The sequence below is a fragment of the Electrona antarctica genome (assembly GCF_951216825.1).
Source record: "Electrona antarctica genome assembly, chromosome: 15".
NCBI classification, from domain to species: domain Eukaryota; kingdom Metazoa; phylum Chordata; class Actinopteri; order Myctophiformes; family Myctophidae; genus Electrona; species Electrona antarctica.
This window is the reverse complement of record NC_136796.1, coordinates 11,869,045-11,888,184: the sequence shown is the minus strand read 5'-3', so window position 1 is coordinate 11,888,184 and position 19,140 is coordinate 11,869,045. Positions and strand designations below refer to the sequence as shown.

General features: G+C 41.0%; 2 protein-coding genes across 3 annotated transcripts; one reads left to right on the top strand and one right to left on the bottom strand.

Annotated features, from left to right (window-relative positions):
* Window positions 1–3,365: 3,365 nt before the first annotated feature.
* LOC306938180 (hepatoma-derived growth factor-like) lies at window positions 3,366–13,329 on the bottom strand. Of its 2 annotated transcripts, XR_013791682.1 has the most exons (7): window positions 12,761–13,329; window positions 10,034–10,110; window positions 8,945–9,083; window positions 8,399–8,557; window positions 6,667–6,855; window positions 5,732–5,818; window positions 3,366–5,155 (listed from the first exon to the last, which is right to left on the bottom strand). XR_013791682.1 is itself a non-coding variant. In XM_079522241.1 (6 exons), the coding sequence occupies exons 1-6, from the start codon at window positions 12,845–12,847 to the stop codon at window positions 5,798–5,800; spliced, it is 672 nt and encodes a 223-aa protein (XP_079378367.1). In that variant the 5' UTR covers window positions 12,848–13,329; the 3' UTR covers window positions 3,366–5,797. The 2 variants fall into 2 exon arrangements, 1 of the variants encoding a protein (XP_079378367.1); XM_079522241.1 differs by having other exon boundaries at window positions 3,366–5,818.
* A 137-nt stretch (window positions 13,330–13,466) lies between these two features.
* prcc (proline rich mitotic checkpoint control factor) lies at window positions 13,467–17,251 on the top strand. The gene is made up of 7 exons (XM_079522240.1): window positions 13,467–14,626; window positions 14,726–14,773; window positions 15,262–15,738; window positions 15,895–15,969; window positions 16,110–16,256; window positions 16,608–16,673; window positions 16,832–17,251. The coding sequence occupies exons 1-7, from the start codon at window positions 14,309–14,311 to the stop codon at window positions 16,916–16,918; spliced, it is 1,218 nt and encodes a 405-aa protein (XP_079378366.1). The 5' UTR covers window positions 13,467–14,308; the 3' UTR covers window positions 16,919–17,251.
* Window positions 17,252–19,140: the final 1,889 nt, after the last annotated feature.

Here is a 19,140-nt window from a genome sequence, read left to right as displayed (position 1 = left end):
GCTATAGTTAAAATAGCAGATCTACACCCATACCATACGATCTACACAGTTACGTGTGTGATGTGTTGTGAGCTTGCTATCTTCAGTATTGGAAAATCTTTTAATTTAGGGGGGGAAATGTCTAAATGTTAACACAGCAATGCATTGATATGAGGAAAAAAAAAACTTTGTAATTAGTACTTTTTAATAGGCCTACTTGTTTTTAAGTGTCCACTCCAGCACTTTCACTTCAGGCATATTGGAAGTTCATAAGAGATGAGAAATTTGATAGTGTGACAAATTGATTTGATTTGAAGATGCTTTTGCCACAGATCTTTTTTTAGCTATAAGCTTCTTGTTGCTCAAGAGAGGGAATAATTTTGCATTCACTGTACAATTACTGCAAACACAAGGAAACAAACAAATCATGATACACATTCCTGTGTACAGTTTTATGAAGCTTATATAAATCCAAGCTTTCAAGTATTAGAAATTGAGACACAAAAACCACATGATAGGGTCAGCGTCAGGGGAAAAGCAAGATAGCTAAACTGGGCCATGAGTCTGGGAAGGCCCAGAGAATTTAGATTAGAATGGGCGGTTAGTTTGGTGGTTTCTTTTAGGCCTACATTGTGGGGTCAAAAACATCAAGTTTCGTGACAAGCCTTAGGGATATTTATAGCGACCATGCCCACAGGGTATGTGTAATTGTGTAGTTGCAATTGCTTAAAAAAAAGAAAAGAAATGTGCAACTGAGCATTTAGTTAGGATGCAGTCATTAATCTTGTGGAACAGATGATGCACCGGCTGCCACCGCAAATCTAGAAATCAATATAGCAAAATCTCTGTTGTTCACCTACCTACCAGCACAATCTGTCTGTATTATCTACTCAATAATTCCCCTGTGGAATATAAATGAGCTGCCAAAACAATACACACAAAAACCCTCAAATGAATAGAGTATAATAGTCCTTTACTTGTTCAGCTGCAATATCTATAAACCTTAATGTAATTTCACACCTGATCAAATGAGTGTGGAAACAAATAATGTACTTAAAGAGTTCACCATATTTGCGGAGGACGAGGAGAATGATAAAAACAAATCACACCCGTGTGAAGTGAGGGGCGCTCTAATCATCGTACATCATCATCAAGAATGGTGGTCCCTTATTGGCCAAGGGTTCCTACCAACATACCCAGCCGATTTGCTCAGCCACATTATATGACATAAATTCTACATCCATTGTCAATGGCATTTAATGTTTGTGTTCAGACAGCTAGCTGTTTATAGTAGGGGTTAGCGCCCCTCAATAATAGATATGACTGATGTGTGGATAAGGATCCGGGCTGACTCCTGGGTGAGGAAGGGTCTGATTCGTCGAATTTTATAGAGTGTAGACCTACAGGATCGACTGACCGCTGTGATGTCATAGAGTGTAAACCTACAGGATCGACTGACCGCTCATGTGTGCTCTGAACGAGAGCTGACCGTCCAGGATCAACGGCCACTGTGTGGTGTTTGTGCCTCTGAGCGAATGTAAGTGAAGAACGCAGAATATTCCACAAATTTACTTGACCAATAGGAAACCAATAGGAAACTATTGACTACTAGGATACCATTGACCAGTAGGATACCCTTGACCAGTAGGATACCATTGACCAGTAGGATACCATTGACCACTAGATATCATGGACCAATAGGATTTATCCACTGTGGTACTGTTGTTAGTAATGTTACGCTGGGCGGTGTGTCTGAGAGCACCAGGAACAGCCAAGCAAAGTGCTGTGACAGTGAGACACTTTGTGTACTTGTACTGACAAGAATCACATTGATGTGCACGTCTTCAACACAGTGTCTTTGATCTGGAGGGCTTTGACCCCCGTGACCCCTGGAAGAGGAGAACGCCACCTTGAGGTTCCCTCTGGGCGTTACAGCCACACAGCTGTCTGGTTGAATATACCTACGTCTGGGGAGGCCTATAACAGGCCATAATTACTGCAACGTGCGTTATGCCTTTGATGTTGACACCCACATATGGTTCAAACCAAAGGTTTCTGGGACTATTCCAGAGGAGAGGTGGTACCACTCAGCCTGTGTCATGGGGAAGGTCATGTTTATCCATGGAGGACGGACCCAGACTGGACACACTAATGACATCTACAAGTTGGACACCACCACAATGGTCTGGACTTTAATTAAGACCAGAGGAACTCCACCTCCTGCTTCATCATGTCACTGTGTCACCATCATCGGGACAAAGATGTTTGTATTTGGGGGCAGGAGGGGGTGGGATCAGTACTACAACACCATCAGAGTGTTTGTCACAGAGACCAACCACTGGCTGACCACACCTTCTGCACGCTATTGTCATTCAGCCTTCACCTACAATGGTTATGGAGAGCTGTACATATTTGGTGGCTGGAATAACTCACAGTATTTAAAGGATATGTGGAAATTCAGTCCAGAAACCTTCTCCTGGAAGGTTGAGCCCAAGGGGAACGGCCTGTGTTCAGGGATATATATTAAGTGCTGTTGCATGGTGGGAGATCGTATCTTCCTCTTTGGAGGATCCAGTGATGACCTTTATGTCTTAAGACTTCGGTCCTAGCCTCAAGACATTATGTAAGCTAGCAGTTATTCAGTATAGTCTGAATCAGTCTGAACTCACACACATCAGGTGGGAACTGGTAGCCCTGACAGCAACAGCCAATAGGAACTGGCAGCCATGACTAGCAACAGCCAATAGGAACTGGCAGCCATGACTAGCAAAAATGAATAAAACCTCCCAAAAAATCAACAGGCAAGGCCGAACACAAAAAAAAATCACACCCGTGTGAAGTGAGGGGCGCTCTTGTCATCGTACATCATCATGCATCATCTCATACTGGCCAATCAGTAGCGCCCTTATTGGCCAAGCGCTCCCACCGACATGTGATTGGTTAGCCGTGGTTTCGCTCGTCTACATATGACGTAAAATTTCCCTTCAATGTCAATGGCATTTAATGTTTTGATGTTTAATTTACGTCATATTTGGCAAATTTTTTACCTAATTTCTCCTTTCATTGTCAATAGCAAATATTGAGATGTGTGGAGACAAGATTTAGCAGACATTTGACCTGAATTCCCCTTTCATTGTCAATGGCAAATATTGAGACGTGTGAGGACAAAGTATTAGTCCCATAATTTACTGTATGTCTATGAATATGTAATTTTGGTTTAAAACTAGAATTTTGATTTAAATATCTCTTGTGGTTTTGTACATCTAGTATTACCTCGACCTGTTATAATGCTTTGTCTTCATTCCCTGCACCCACTCCTCAAAAGCTCCAAGAGAAAATCTCACAACCTCCCAAGACATCACAAAAGATTACACAAATAGGTGGAGTATTTTTGTAATCAACGTTTATTAATGAATTATTAATTAACTAACTAGCGACTACAATGATAAAATTGAGCAGATTAAGATTAAGCTGAGTGACAGTTTGTAAATGTGAGATGACGCTAAACCAAGGATTACAAGATAATACACCATGGGAATTTATGTGGCAGAATTGAGCACTGTCCATTTTGTTATGAATCAGTGGGATTTGGTAGTGGCATAAGGGTCTTGCAGTAGACAGTACAGAATGTCTGCACATGGATAGTAAACTGAGCAAAACATGGGTTATTTCCATTTCAAGAAGTGATCTTTCCCTACATTCCATTAAAAATGAATAATACAGGGTGAAGGGCTGTCATAACAATCAATATAACATACAAATGACACACAAAAAACAGCATACATGTCAAAACAGTTGAAGATTCAATACCACCTCAAAAGAAAAAAAATAAACCACACCATAATCAAGACTCTTAAGATAAATTAAATATTCTTATATTCAACATGTCAAATTAAATATTTACTCACACTTTGGATCCACAATTTGAATTCACAGCCAAAATCATGAGACCATCTAAACACAAATATTAATATTCCAGTTAAGTGTGTTTGATAAGAGACAATACAACCGGTTTCAGATATTTGGCCCAGCAAATGCTAGGCATTGTCAGCTGACTTAAAACTTACTGTGTGTTACTTGCGAGAAAAACATTTTAGGGGAGAAAAAAAACAAAACATACTTTGATACTACAGACTGCTGTATGCAATTGATGGTTCTCTAAATGTCGCCCTACTAATAGCTATCAGTAGCTAGCAATGTCAGCATTATGAGCCAAATAAAAAAAAATCAGAAGACAGAGCAAATTAATACAAAGTGGACTCAAAATGATTTGCCAAAAACACATCAGCAAATCAAGTGAACCGCATTCCCCTACAGTATATGTAATTTATTGACCTTTTTTTATTTAGGGACCCAGCATAGACACAATAACACTCAGGAATGTTTTTTTATTATTATTATTATTTTTAATAATGCACATTATCATCATCAAACTAAGTTAATCTGGAAAGTACAGAGGGACAAATCACAATGTCTTTTTTATATATTTTGTTTAAGTCATAGCCTACTATCATTCTCCTCAATTGGGGCTTACATATTCAAGACATTCAAAAGCCAAGTAAGTAATTAATGGGATCTAGTGAAATACTAATGGCATAATTTGGTCATTATCTATGAAGCATGCAATGAAATCAGCAACAAAAGCTATCAAGCATATTAATATCCTACAGTAAACTAGACAAGGCTTAATGAGGCGAAACAGCATTGAAAGTGCGACTCATATATCAAAATAAATCACCTGTTTTGAGATCAGGCTGGAGAAAACGGAGGAAGGGTCAACAAAACAAAGTCATACATTTATGCATATTTAAGAGCTGAGAGCCTGCAGATTTGTTATTTTATAAACCGGTAATACAACATTCAGTAGAATCCTCCTATTTTTTTAGAACCAATATACTGTCAACGTATGTATTTGGGGCCACACAAATTAAAAAACAATGTTTAACAGTGCCCAGTGTGTCAATGTCTCATATACCAAAGTTTTATATTTTGTATGCATTCCCTGCAGAAGAATCAGGGTATATTCTTTGGTTCAAAGTTGCCTGTGTCTTTATAATTTCCAGGCCAATCTCAGGACAAAGGTGATGCATGTGTCAATGTTTCAGCAGATGTTTGCCGACAAGGATGACTTTTGAAGAGGCCCAAGTGTTTTGTTTGGGCTGCTCATACTGTATGCCTCACAAGAGAAAAAAGATTATTTTAAGGCAGGAAGTGAGGGGGCTAACATGCAACACTGAGTTTGAGTCAGATTTAAAGCCGAGACACAACATGGATGTGCAGTAACAGATTGAGCAACCAGGGCACCCATCCTCACACGTCTAAAACAAACATATTTTTGTTAAACACATAATTCAATTTGTATGGCCTAGACATTTCTGCTTTGTTACATGAATCCCCCCCTCAAACTGCCAATTTATTTTTGTTTATGGTAGGTTTTTCTCTCTTTTCATTATAAGAATTCAGCGTGCATTCCATCTAACCAGAAATGAATTTGACACCTAGCTTCCAGACTGTGTAATTATGTAATTGCACTTTGAAATAAAAAATATATACACACAACAAATTCCCATTTATAAACGAGCCTTAAAGTGCTCATTTCAATTGTTTGAAATCTGATTAGCAAACCTTTACATTTTGGGATATATAACATCCCAAAAATAGCAAATGAAAACTTGTTTATCTCAATACAAACTTTTTTAGGTTTTAAAATTATCTGTTGAAACAGCAGAAATCCAGCCTCCTTGCAGCTTACTGTTTTGTTGCTTCCAATTCCAGAGAGAGGAGCTGATGGCTCTGGGTTTTCTTCTGGGAGTTGGTTTTAAGCACGGTCTGTCAAGGCCTGAAAGAGGTAATGAACACATTATTCAAAACAAATTTAAAAATACATTCCTACTTTGCCTTACTTCCTACTATATACCAAGGACTGTCTAAGAAGGACGAGACGCGAAGACCGTAAGGGCGACGCCATGTTGCTCACATGGTGCTCCATGGAAGGAAAGAAACATGTGCAGTTGAGACCAGGAAGTTGGACATGACAAATCATAGATATGGCACAAATGGCCCAGCAGATGGCGTGATGCCAATGAAAGGAGAGATGCTTGTACATATGTCACGTCCGACCAACATTACTGTCTGTGTGATGATCCATGCTGGGACTTACTTATCCATTTGCTGTTAAAACGTTAATATAAAAGGTAAAATGCAATGACGTGACATGATATGTACAAGCATATCTCCCGTCAGTGGCATCACGCCATCTGCTGGGCCATTTGTGCCATATCTATGATTTGTCATGTCCAACTTCCTGGTCTCAACTGTGTATGTTTCTTTCCTTCCATGGAGCACCATGGCGTCACCCGTACGGTCTTCGCGTCTCGTCCTCTTTAGCGGCAGCTAGAGGCGGGATCAAGGCAGCACTGTGTATGCCTTGATCCCGCCTCTAGCTGCCGCTGATTGGCCAGGCCGTTTTGTGGCCGGAGCATCAAGTCTGCCTGAGAGTTCCCAGATGGGAGCAGGAGGGGGGAACCCAGTGTACTCTCTGCTGCCCCATCTGGCGGAGTCAGGTTAACTATATACATCATCATGGAAATAAATTAAATATCGTATGTCTCTTTTACAATGATGCTCATTTTTTTCAAAGTTCCACAGGAAAAAGAAAACACCAATAAGGCTCACAGCCTCACACACCTTGTCTTCTGTTAGCCGGTCCCCAGCAGGTGGTTTCTCCTGGGCCTCTGGCTTTGACTCATTCAGCGTAGATGGAGCAGTGGGCTTGGAGCCTGCCACGTCATTGAGCTTCACCTCTTTGTTAGACTTTTTGTCGTCCGCTTTTGAGTCTCCCTCCCCATCTGTGTCCTTCAGCCGTTTTGGAGATGCCTGCCAGAAGCGTTTGAGCAAGCAAAATAAAATCTCACGTCAGACCAAGTCCTGTTGTGAAACAGAGTGAAAGGAGCCCCCCACACACACTAGCGACGTTTCATAAATATATGAGATCCTCATTCTGTGACGTCTCCAATTAATCAGGAATGACACAGAAACCTCACCAGCAATTTAAAGAATCATACTGCAATTAATGCATGTTATTGTTCAAATACAGCTTCCGACATCTATCGGAAATAAACAGACCATTTTGTGGTATTTTTGTCTAAAGTAATTTAGTCCTGAGGCCGATTCTAGTTTTCTGAAAAAGTACAAAATAGGTTACCCAGACACACAGGGACTACAAATTTCAAACGGTGTACTGCAGGCCAGCCCATAGAAGTCCATTGAAATTCAACTGTAGTTAGCCTACTTTTAAAATATGAAATGAACTGAAGACTATATTGATTTGAATAAAAATATGTTTCCAAATGTATGAAGTGTCTTTGTCAACATATCTTGTTGTTTTCTCAATCAAGGATGTACAGTATTTCACATTTAATTCACCACTTGAATTACCCATAATGTTAACAGAGCAGAGGGGAGACAGAGAACCTGTCGCTTTGAAGGGACGTCACTGCATTTACGAGGCTACGAGCACCGAGTGGAATACTCAATAATACATCCCGATCCCAACTGACTTGGTTCATTAATGTCTATAATGTATTTTTTTAGTCACAGGCTTATATGCTCTACCTACCGCAGAGCTCCGAGTGTGTGTTTTACCGTTGTCAACTTGTATAATTAACTTGGCTGAATAGTTGGAAAGATAACCCAGCTAAATGGAGGAGTGACATATCCTGACATTTTCAACTACCTAGTGAATTCTCCAGATGAGTATTTACTATAAATAAGTCTTGCAAGATGCTCTTTGGATACTTTTCCACAAATAAACAGCTTATAAAACGAAACAACAAATATATCTAGGTATTGAAAACCTCAAGGGATGCGACCGTGACGTATATAACGTGCGACCACTTTAACTTCAGATTTACAATGCTAGCAATTTTGACACACTGATGGAGTATATTATAGTACATTGTGGATTGTATATTGAGATGGCAGGTATGTGACATGGAAAAGGACAAATCAAAACGTATGGGACACTTTATTAGAACACGAAAGAAATCGCTACAGCCTATCGCTATGATGCCTCTCATAGGGATTGCATTGACAGCTGCAGTACACCGTTCTAACGGACCTGAAGTGGGGCCACTGTCTCATTTGGGGGCGTGACATTTGTAGTCCTTGTGTGTCTCTATGGACAGTGGTTAAACAGGCACAATAATCCTATGAATTGAATAAAAGTTAAGCACAAATTCATGGGGCCTAGTGGCCCCACTTTGAAAGCCTGCAACTTAAATGTGGGGGTTGAGTGTCTTCTGTTGCGTTGGATGGTGTTACAAGGTATTCCCCAACACCGTTTTGGCTTAATTGTGCACATTATATACTGATACTGAACACTTGCATGGCTACTGTAAAAAAAGAAACAAAGATTGACCTCTGTAGATTCTCCTGCTTTCCGTTTAGCCCCACCCCTCTCATTCTTCTCATCGATGACCAGGGCTCCTTCATCCTCATCACTGCTGGCGTCTGCGTCTCCTTTCTCCACACTTTCTGTCTCACCTGCCGCTTCCGTTTCATTCTTCTTCTCTTCTGCCTAAGACAGAAATGTGAATGTTCATATTGTATGTATGATCATGTTTTCAGGGTAAAGGGTAAAAAGTATGTTGAATGCAAAAAAGCATGAAAGTGAACATCCACACATTTATGTTGACAACAGTGTTCTTAACCATTTAAACCCTATATGTATTTGTATTAGTCCCCCACAGGCCTGTACTTAAGTCTGCTTTTCCAATTCTCTTTGGTTTAAATAGACAATCTACTTGCTCTGCTATTCTCACCAAATGTTCGCCTATATTTGCCTATCATGACAGGCCCAGGATGGGGATGCTAGGGTTCAAGTGGTTACGGCATTTCTACTTTTTTTAAAGTCTGCAAAGCCATAAATTATTGATAAAACTGGTTGAAATAGCAGCAGACTCACCTCATAGGCTTCATGTGTTACTGTGGGATTATTCTCAATTTCCCAGAGTCCCTCACTGAAGCCTTTCCTCTTAGTGGGTTTTCCAAACTTCTCCTTACATTCGTCGTAGGGGAACAGGTCTTTGGCCCCCAAGAATGCTCTAAGAGGAGACAAATGTTAAAATGATCAACCGGCATTCAAGTTCATTTTGTCTTTGATATGCAAATTCATCCGCATATAACATTTACAAAAACTATGCATCTTGTGCCAAGAACTTTGTCCATCTTGCTATATTTAGACGAATGTCACGAATATCATTCTGATCCATTTGTAAATCAAAAGAGAACATCACATTACAATAGGCTATTCAATGTTCTTTTCAGTTACTAAAAACAAACAAAAAGATAGGAGGGCACACCAATAGTGGGGAGGTGCTGACCACGGGAGATAAACTTGAACAGAAAGGAGGAGAGGTCGCACAACTCGTAGTCATCGTGCAATAAAACCTTTATTTCTAAGATGACAGCAAAATAGGGATAACAATAATTATTGTATTATTATAAAATAAATAAAAATATAAACAACATACAATTGGGGTGGTTTTTTCTCCTCTCTCTTCTAATGAGACATTTAGATCGTGTCAAAGGTCATGTCTCACTTAGACACAGGATCTGACATGAGTTTTGACCTGATTCATTCACATTGAGATTCAATGTATGGAAGGAGGTAGGGCCCGCACACCATCTTTAGGCAAAGGAATTACTTTATTGTAGGACACTTCGATCTCACAGGATCTTCATCAGGTCAAGAAGATTTAATGTATCCCCTGAGCAAGCAGGCAGGCTCTAGCTCAATGGTAAAAATGTCAGCACTTGCAGGAAACCGGATTCAAATCCGGGGTAGAAGAGGAAAGTTACATAGTGCTGCAGCTATAAGTGTTCATCAGTACATTATTAAGTGTCAAGTGGCCTAAACCACAATGACAGCAGTGCACCTGTCATGAGCGGGTGTGTGTGTAACATGTTATGTTATGTTATGTTATGTTATGTTATGTTATGTTATGTTATGTTATGTTATGTTGCAGTGGTCACAAAACACTATTTCACTCACGTCTCATGTGTTCCAAAGAAGAACACTTGGTACTTGTTAGACGGGGACTTCACTGCTCCTTCAGGTAACTCATCAATCTGTGAATAAGCAGGCAAATGTCATAATGAAATAAACACACACACACACACACACAAAAGTATCACCAGTAAGATGCCTGAGGGCGAGAAGCGGCCTCGCTCTTTAGGGCGAGTTCGTGCACGCATCCGCCAGGGTGACAGCAGACTGCTGGGCGAGCGCTGGCGCTTTGGAATGGGGGGTCAGATCAACATATCGGCCTGGGTGACAGCAGACTGCTGGGCGAGCGCTGGCGATTTGGCATGGGGGGGGGGGGGTCAGATCAACATATGGAATGAATTCTGTACTGGCCATATATGGAGCGTGTCTTGAGTGTACAGGGTTTGATGAGGTCAGATCAACATATGGAATGGCAGAACAGGTCAGCTCCATATATGGAGATCTAAGGGTGGCAGCGGGGACAGTGTCTTGAGTGTACAGGGTTTGATGAGGGCCCAGGTAGAGCCGGGCCTTAATTTTTGGGCCTGTTGAGAACTCTAGTTTTCGCCAGCTGCCGGGCGCAGCTGCACTAATAACTTTGGGGCAGGCCCGTCTAGAGTTTAACTCCATTATTGCTTTATAGCATAAGCACACCTAACCTGTGCCAGCCGTACGCTCTCACTCTACGACCCTTGTTTCATTTCCGGGTTATTATCAGTGAGGTGGGGGCTGTTGTTGTGAGGACATTGATCATTAGCCGTAAGCTCATACCCCTTAGCTCTCATCATAAACAGTTACATGTCCGCAGCGATGCGAGACAAAGTCACAAATGATTTACGATCGTCAGGATGTGCGACAGCTCACCATGGACAGCGCTCAAAGCTTTAGAGATACTCTTATAGTCTTTGAAAATCCTGTTATAATGGAGGCTCAATGGAGCTGGATTTAAAAATCATATAGCTGGTGAGGACGGAGGCTCTCCATAGTAACCGGAGCAATACTAAAAACGGTCTACGTTTTTAGTATTTTTAGTAACGGTATACGGGGGGGTACGAACATGTACGTAGATGGCACATGCCGTATCCTAGCCTAGGGGGTACGATTATAATCGTAGATAGCAGAGAAAAAGTTAAATGGACAGGTATCAGTCAAAAGGGAGACATCGAAGAGGAAGGAAGGATGGATGGGGAAGGATCAACATATGGAAGGTCAGAAAGAACAGATCAGCTCCATATGGAGATCTAAGAGTTTGAGATGAGATGTAGAGTTGCTGGCCATTATTGATGACATCATGTGATGTCACGAGGCATGACCATATATGGGGTGTGACTGACGGGAAATGCACGGTTTCATTTGCGGTCGTAATTATGATGGCTGAGTGAGCATACGGTAGGGCTGCACAATTATGGTTTTGGGTGGAAATTAGTTTTGACCATTTTCTTAATGTCTGTTTTGCTCATTGTTCTATTCGCTATACCATTATATCAAATGGTATGTAAATGGCCTCTGTGAGGATGGGGAGATGGGTTGTACTTGATCTGGTTATATTAAACGCTGTGTAATGTGAGGAGACAAGGGCACAGTGCAACAGCAGACCAAATAAGGTGTAGTATGAATTAATTGCCTAGTTTCATGATGATACATGTTAAAACTTAAAATCACAATTTATTTATTATTTATTTTGGATTAATTGTTCAGCCCTTGCTAGCGTAGACTAGTCAGTTTGCATCTAACAAGGTCTCCAGCCAATGTGTAGTGAGATATGTTTTGCTTGCTATGTATTTAACTTTCACATTGTACATAGGCTGGTGGCACACCACAGGCTAGCACACCACCAGTGCTAAATGAATTACAGAGGGAACACTGAAAGGATGTGTGAGTGAGAGTGACTGGGGTTTGGAAGGTGTTACTTATGAAAGAAAGTTAGACAATGCATTGTATGTATTGCATGTGTTGTGTAGCCTCGATACCCAGGCTTTTGTATTGTGGAACAAATTATGCCCCTCACCTTCTACCCAAGTGAATTGATTTTTACAAAATTCCAAGTGATATAAATAAATGACAAACCTACCTACCTATAAAAAGGTAAAGATATTGACAGCTGTACGTGTTGAGTCACAAAAATATTAGTTTCAAAGCCAGGAAATATATTTATATTACACAGGCTACATTTTAAAGTTTCACAGTATCGATTTGTAACCGACAGTGCACAAAATCATGTAACCATATGGATCCTAAATGTAACTCAGAGAGGGACTATGAATGCAACCAAATGAACCGGTTACATTTGCACCCTGTGATGATTGTGATAACAGTTAACTGTTGAACAAAACAACGTGGCTGAGTCAGTAGTAGGCACGAGAATAACCGTTAGGAGGACTTTTATGTTCATTTGCGTGTTGCATCATTATCAAACAACAACTTTAATCGAGTTTCACTTAATATATTCATTTGGGCCAATAAAGTAACATACATTTGATTTAAATAATGTCACCACCAGGCAGTCCGTTATAGCTGGAGTTCTGGAAGCTGAGGGGACTATTTTTCTCAAAATGAATCATCCAACTGAACTGTGGTGGATGTCTGACGTACGCAACTAACGTAACTGACTCAGCTAGGCTAAAACACGAGCTAACCGTGGGCCTAAATATAGACTGTAAAAGAGTAGCAGCAAAACATAACCGTGGTGACTGTATGAATCGCAATGAGGCGCGATGAACGTCGGTTACTTACCCTCGCAGGCCAATGTGGATATCCCTTCATCTTAGCGAACACCAGATCCCCGGGTTTATACTCTCTTTGCCTGTTCGTCCTCGGCATGTTTTTTTTTTCTTTCTTTTTCTTTGAATGAATGGCGTGTGTATCAATCAACAGAAGCCAAATCAGAAGCACCGTTTCGGTAATTTAAGACAGCGATCCCTCTCGATCTCTTAATACACAGACAGAAACAGGCAAAGCTTCAGTTTATCTCCTCAAATGGAACCACCACCACGCATAGTAGACGGGGAGCTGCAACCGAAGAGCTGCGCGACTTTTACGCGGATGTTTTGGAAGGAAGACAGAGAGAGAGAGACCATGCAGCAGGGTCAATAATACCGCTCCGGTATAGATGTTTTTTGTATGATCATCCACGCCGAAAATAAGTCTGTATTTATTTTTTCATCTCCGATCCACAGGCTTCCCTCGAGGTGTTATGGTTTGAAATTGAAACCCGCTTCCCTCTCGATAGACGCACCCCCAACACTCTCTATTCCATCTCTAGTGTACTACTCGGTCGCAGATAAAGCGCCCCTGCCGGATGGATTTGTTTGAGGAAATCCCCCATTCATTTTCCCCCACATTGACAAAATATAGATAACAATATAAGATTTTTTTTTAATCCAATATATTATTTATTTGTATTATGTTTTATATTTTATGTTTGCTAGAACATTATGTTTTAATGGAAGGGGCCCGGGGGGTTACAAACAATAATATGATACAGCAAATCATGCCATTGCAACATTCTAAAAGAAAAGCGGCCTGCAAGAAAGTTAGATTGTTATTACCTTACCTGTACATGGAAATGTTATCATTGTCGTGTTTACTTCAAGCTTTTTCCAGTGAGCTTTCAATCATCAGCAGAGGCAAACATATATGAAATAACACTTGTTTTTAACATTAAGTGAAAGAAGTGTAAGGTTAGATTATTGGGGACTGTTAAAAATGGAATTTAATTTTATAGGGCCTGTTCTTGTTTCACGTGCTTGTCGGTGGGTGGCGGTAATGTGCGTCAGTTTGTCAAGCTCCATTAAAAAACGTGGCGAAGAAGAAGGTGCGCAGAGGCGTGCGCAAAGACGTGCCCTCTCCAAACAGTTGTTTGATGGGAAGCTACTGTGTTTGTTTTGATGCAATCTGAGGCTCTTCTGCATCCACTTCGATGGTCTCGCGTCTTGTACAGCGCTTTATTATTTGTTTTTTTGCGATAGCGAAGTGGACCTGTTGCATGAAATGGTGCTATAAATAGTATGCATCGTCCAAGAAGTGATACGAAATTCATTGAGTCGACAAGAAAAGCCTGGTAGTTGGCTGCGGGGCCTAGTTGGTTGGGTTGGTGCTCCGAAGTTGGTCGTCCACTGGGTCTGGAGTGGCTTGAAAAGCGAAAGCACACACACTTGCACCATCGGTATTTTAAAGTCACCTCGTCATCACAAAAGACAATTAAACGTGATTACTGCGTTTTTTGTTGGACATACCGGTTTAGTTCTTAAAGTGATCCAACAATAGCAACAGCGGGTCGACATGGCTTTAGTAGCTTATGGGAGCAGTGACGAGAGTGAAGCAGAAGAAACGAGCTCCGTGGCCCCGGAGAGAAAACGGAGTGCAGGACTCTTTTCTCAACTGCCTGCTCCTAAAGGTGCAGCTTCAAATACTACAACGAACGAGGGACCCACCAGGAAGGAGACCAAATCTAATCTCTCACAAGTTAAAAGGGACACTTCGTCAAACGATGGCTTGGAGTCTCAGCCACCCAAAGGCGGTTTACTTTTCAATTTACCTAAGCCGAAGAAGCGAACAGAGCCTGTCAAAATTACCATCCCACAAATCAAGAGAGCTGATGTAAGTCTTGAGTTGTTGTTTCAAACAAGTGTTTACTCATAATCGCATTGTTTCGCTCACAACTATATAAAATGTGAATGTCCTTGCCTTGTCATTTAGTCAGACTCTGATGACGATGAGCCTGTAAAGAAGAAATTACAACCTCAGGTAAGAGTATCTCCCATTGGATCCACCAGATCTGTCATCTAGTGTAGTGTCCCATTAGTTCAAATAATGAGGTGGATGAATGGATTTAGAAAATGTGCTCCTCAGGTCTCTGCGACTTCCAGGTCAGGTAAATTATTGTGGGCCAGCAATGTTTGGAATTCAGTCTCAGTTGGAGTAAAAAAAAAAAAAAATTAAAGCAAAAATCAGCCTGCTGGTGGCACTATTAGCCAATGTGAAATGGGTGGCATTTCTTCCTCAGCCTAGTGGGAATGTGCGTGTAAAATTTCACAGCGATTGGATGCACGTGTTAATGATTTTAGGCATTTTGTTCAATCACTCCTGAGTCCTGCAAACTTTGGAAGCAATCTTAGCCAATCAGGATGGAATATGAAAAATCTGAGAGATCCGTTGTCTTGATCACATGACTTGACTATACTCTCTTTCTGTCATTCTGTGTCATCCTCAAACCATTATCTTGTATCTTTCAGGGCCCAGGTACAGGCCTGTCATCTCTTCTACCACAGCCCAAAAATATGAGGGTGAAGGAGATCAACAGACCACTGGTTCCACACACACTCACCAAGCGCATAGAGTCCAAAGGACCCAAGCCTGCAACACCTGCTCAAAGTCATCTCGGATCTAGTGCATCCCCGTCTGCTATCAAAGCTGCAGCTAAGTCTGCTGCCCTTCAGCTAGCTAGGCAGATAGCCACCGATGATCAGGACAATGATGATGATGTGGCCCCAGAGAATTACTTCTCCTTAAGTGACAGCTCCCAGTCTCTCCCTGCTGTGGTCCCTAGTGTAGACCCAGAGCCAGCAGCCCCTGCTTCTCTCCTCCCTCTTGTACCAGGACCTGACACTGACAGTAGCCAGTCGAATGCTCCTCTTGACTTTGGGGGGAACCAGGACGGAGCCAGCAGTGGGACTTGGGGGTACCAGCAGACAGTAGGACCGTCGGTACAGGTAAACTGATAATAGTGGGCTACATCATGTATATATCACTGCAATGGTTTTAAATGTAGGTTACAAAAGGTGTTTAATATCAGATCATCAAAGAGATTAGTGATTCAACTTGATGGGATACACTTACGTTTCAAATAATTTTGTTTTCCTGGACAGGGATACTATAACGATCCATACTACCAGGATCCTGATGAAGAGCCGGCCTCCTCTGCCATGTTCGATGATGAAGCAGTGGGTTGCATATCTCTTTGACTTTTCTTATTATTCTTTATAGTTTTGGTTCATACTGTATGAACATACAGCTCAACTTTGGAAACCAAATAACTCATTTGAGATGACTGTAAGATGAGCTTGCATCTCCCTCAATACAGTTCATGAGGCTGCAGGGGAAACGGAACCGAGGCAAAGAGGAGGTGAAGTTCCTGGAGATCAAAGGAGATGACCAGCTGAGCGGCAACCAGCAGTGGATGACGAAGAGCATGACAGAGGAGAAGCAGGAACGCAAGTCCTTCAGCAAGGTAACGTTTGTCACTAGTAATAATATATAGACCATTGCTGTGTCCATATTCTGTACTACAAACTAATTCCAAAAATGTTTTGACTGTATGTTCATGCTGGAAACCCAATACATACAGTGTACTTACAAATGCCTGTATACTAAAATCATTGGATTTTGTGGTATTGATGGATGTTCGTTTATGTCACACAATATGGAACAGGTTGAGCTATTCTTCACAGCTCCGGGGAACCTGATAGCCAGTTATAAGAAATGCCATTTGCAAGTTGTCAAGTAGAGCTAAAAACCTCATAAATGGCTACCACACAAATAACGGGAAAAAAACTATACTGTAACATTTTTTTCCCTGTAGAAAAAAGGGGAACAACCCACAGGGCAACAGCGACGTAAGCATCAGATCACATATCTCATTCACCAGGTGAGTGTTGAACTGCTGCAATGATTGTTTTTATTGTTCATTCAGCTCATGACCAAAATGATAGGTCTGATGCCTTTTATTTGGTTGCATTGTTGTTTGCCTCATCCAAAGAAGGTTTGACCAACCCCACCTCTCTAATGCTCTCCCCTCATTTCTAGGCAAAGGAGCGTGAACTGGAATTGAAGAACAACTGGGCAGAAAACAAGCTAACCCGCCGGCAAACGCAGGCCAAATATGGCTTCTAAAAGCTGTAATGTGGGCAGTTGGTGGCATGCATAACCCTACACCAGAAATTAGAATAGAACTTCCCATAGTTCACCCACCGAACGCATCCTGTTACCTTGGTTTGGGAAGACAGCCAATTTCATTTTCCTGTTTACCCCTTTTTTGTCTATCTTCAATCAGAGTTAAGGCATGTCTTTTCCAATCCTTCTCTTTTTTGGCAGTTTCTGTGTGTGTCTCTTGTACAGACGTCCTGGATTTAATCCTTGAAGCTGCTACGCAGCTACTCTGACTACAAATGTTAATACATTTCCTATAATAAAAATCCTGCATAACAGGGTAAAGCAAATCTGTAACCACTTGAACACTAGCATCCCTATTCTTATGGTGAACATTTGACAAATAGTAGATCTACAAGCTCTTGTGAGCTAAGCTATTTAGAGTAGAGCAAAAACGAGGGGCCTAGTATAGAGGCCTGGGGGACTCCGGTCAATAGGCAGGGTGTAAGAGGTTAATGTTTTCTACTAATCAGTTGGAAATATTTTCCCAAAACCTTTTCATTATATATATTTAAAAAAAAATCACACCAATGTGAAGTGAGGGGCGCTCTTATAATCATACGTCATCATACATCATCTCATTCTGGCCAATCATTGGTGTTTACACAAACACTCAACTGGCCAGGCCATTCATTATCAATGGCATTTAATGTTTGTGTTGGGACAATGACGTAAAACTGGCCATTCATTATCAATGGTATTTAATGTTTGTTAGGACAAAGTTTGTGTTTACACGCACACTAAAATCTGGACATTGGAGAGGTTAGCGCCCCTCAAAAAAATTCTGCGGCCTGAGCATCTTCTAAGAACATAGTTCATATACAGCAATTGTAATGTCACATAATTGATAAACTTTATGCTTCAAGGTTAAATATAGAACATGCAAATATAACTCCTATTACACTGATGTATTATCAGGAAATTAACTGTTAATTGCTGTTTGGATGGCTACTGGGGAACCGAAAGTATTTCATAATCACTCAGGTCGGATACGTTAAGGTCAAAGATCCAAATATGTATCATGAAAAGGTATTATGTTTTTGTCTGCTAGCAGTATTCAGCATAATCAAGGTTCCATGGCTCTCTCGTAAACCCCAGTTATGGCTACTTTCAATACCCTGGCTTGGTTACTTTCCACTAGTACACAATTGTCAAGAGAAGAAATTAATTAAGTTTCCAGTGACGTTAAGCCATCTGAAATGTAAATGGAAAATGTAGTTAAAATCAACTTCTATTGAAGGCAGTTCAGCGCAAGATAGGACCTTACCTCAAACTCTTCCTTGGCTTCTCTGATGAGCTAGCCAGATGTACCTGCTTCCAGTTAGATGGATTTTTTTTAGTATACTCAAAAAGCCTATTTTGAGATAAAATGTTAGAAACTGTGCAATGTGGCATTAACACTGCCGTTCTTTCCAGCTATGGAGAGCAGTGTAGATTTGTGCTTTCTCTTTTAAAGGGAGTTTTATATTGTCCCATTTAGCATACCAACTTTTAAATGGCTTGTCAATGAGGCAATGACATGTATTCTATTCAAGCTCTCTGGCCCTTTGTTAAAGCAGTGGTTTGTTGACCCACACATTACTCGTATTAGCTTTACAAGTAGCACACTGAAGGTGTATACTGTATATGCAAGGGAGCATTGCACTGTAGATTAATTAACCAGATTTCTACTGCATGCAGTCATGTCACCCCATTATGATTCTAGTAATGACTTATGGAAACAATGTCCTATGCATCATTTATACTGTTGTATGCCAAAATAGAGCTACAGGCTCATGAGCTGTGAGCTTGTAGATCATCTTTTTCTGGCCACACTTGTACAATAAAGTATAAATTGGTCTTTAGAATTAGATGCAATTATGGGGGGGGGGGGGAATAGTGGTGAGAGAGCAAAGGGGTTTGGTTTGAGCACTGAAAATTCTGTCAGTTTTGCCATTTATTTCACGTCACCAAAGCACTGCACAACAATCCGTCCCACAGCTGCAGCCCCATTAAGATGCTAGAGACCATGTTTGAGGTTAGGTTGGGAGTTAAAATCTATATTGGCAGTTGGGTGATGCTGATGGGTCAGTCCTTTTCAGCTCGTTTATATAAGGGCTAAGTGACTAAAATTGAGTTTAAGTTATAGTAATATTTGAAATGTATTTACCTTGTTTTATTACACCCCCTTGACATAGGTGGCAATA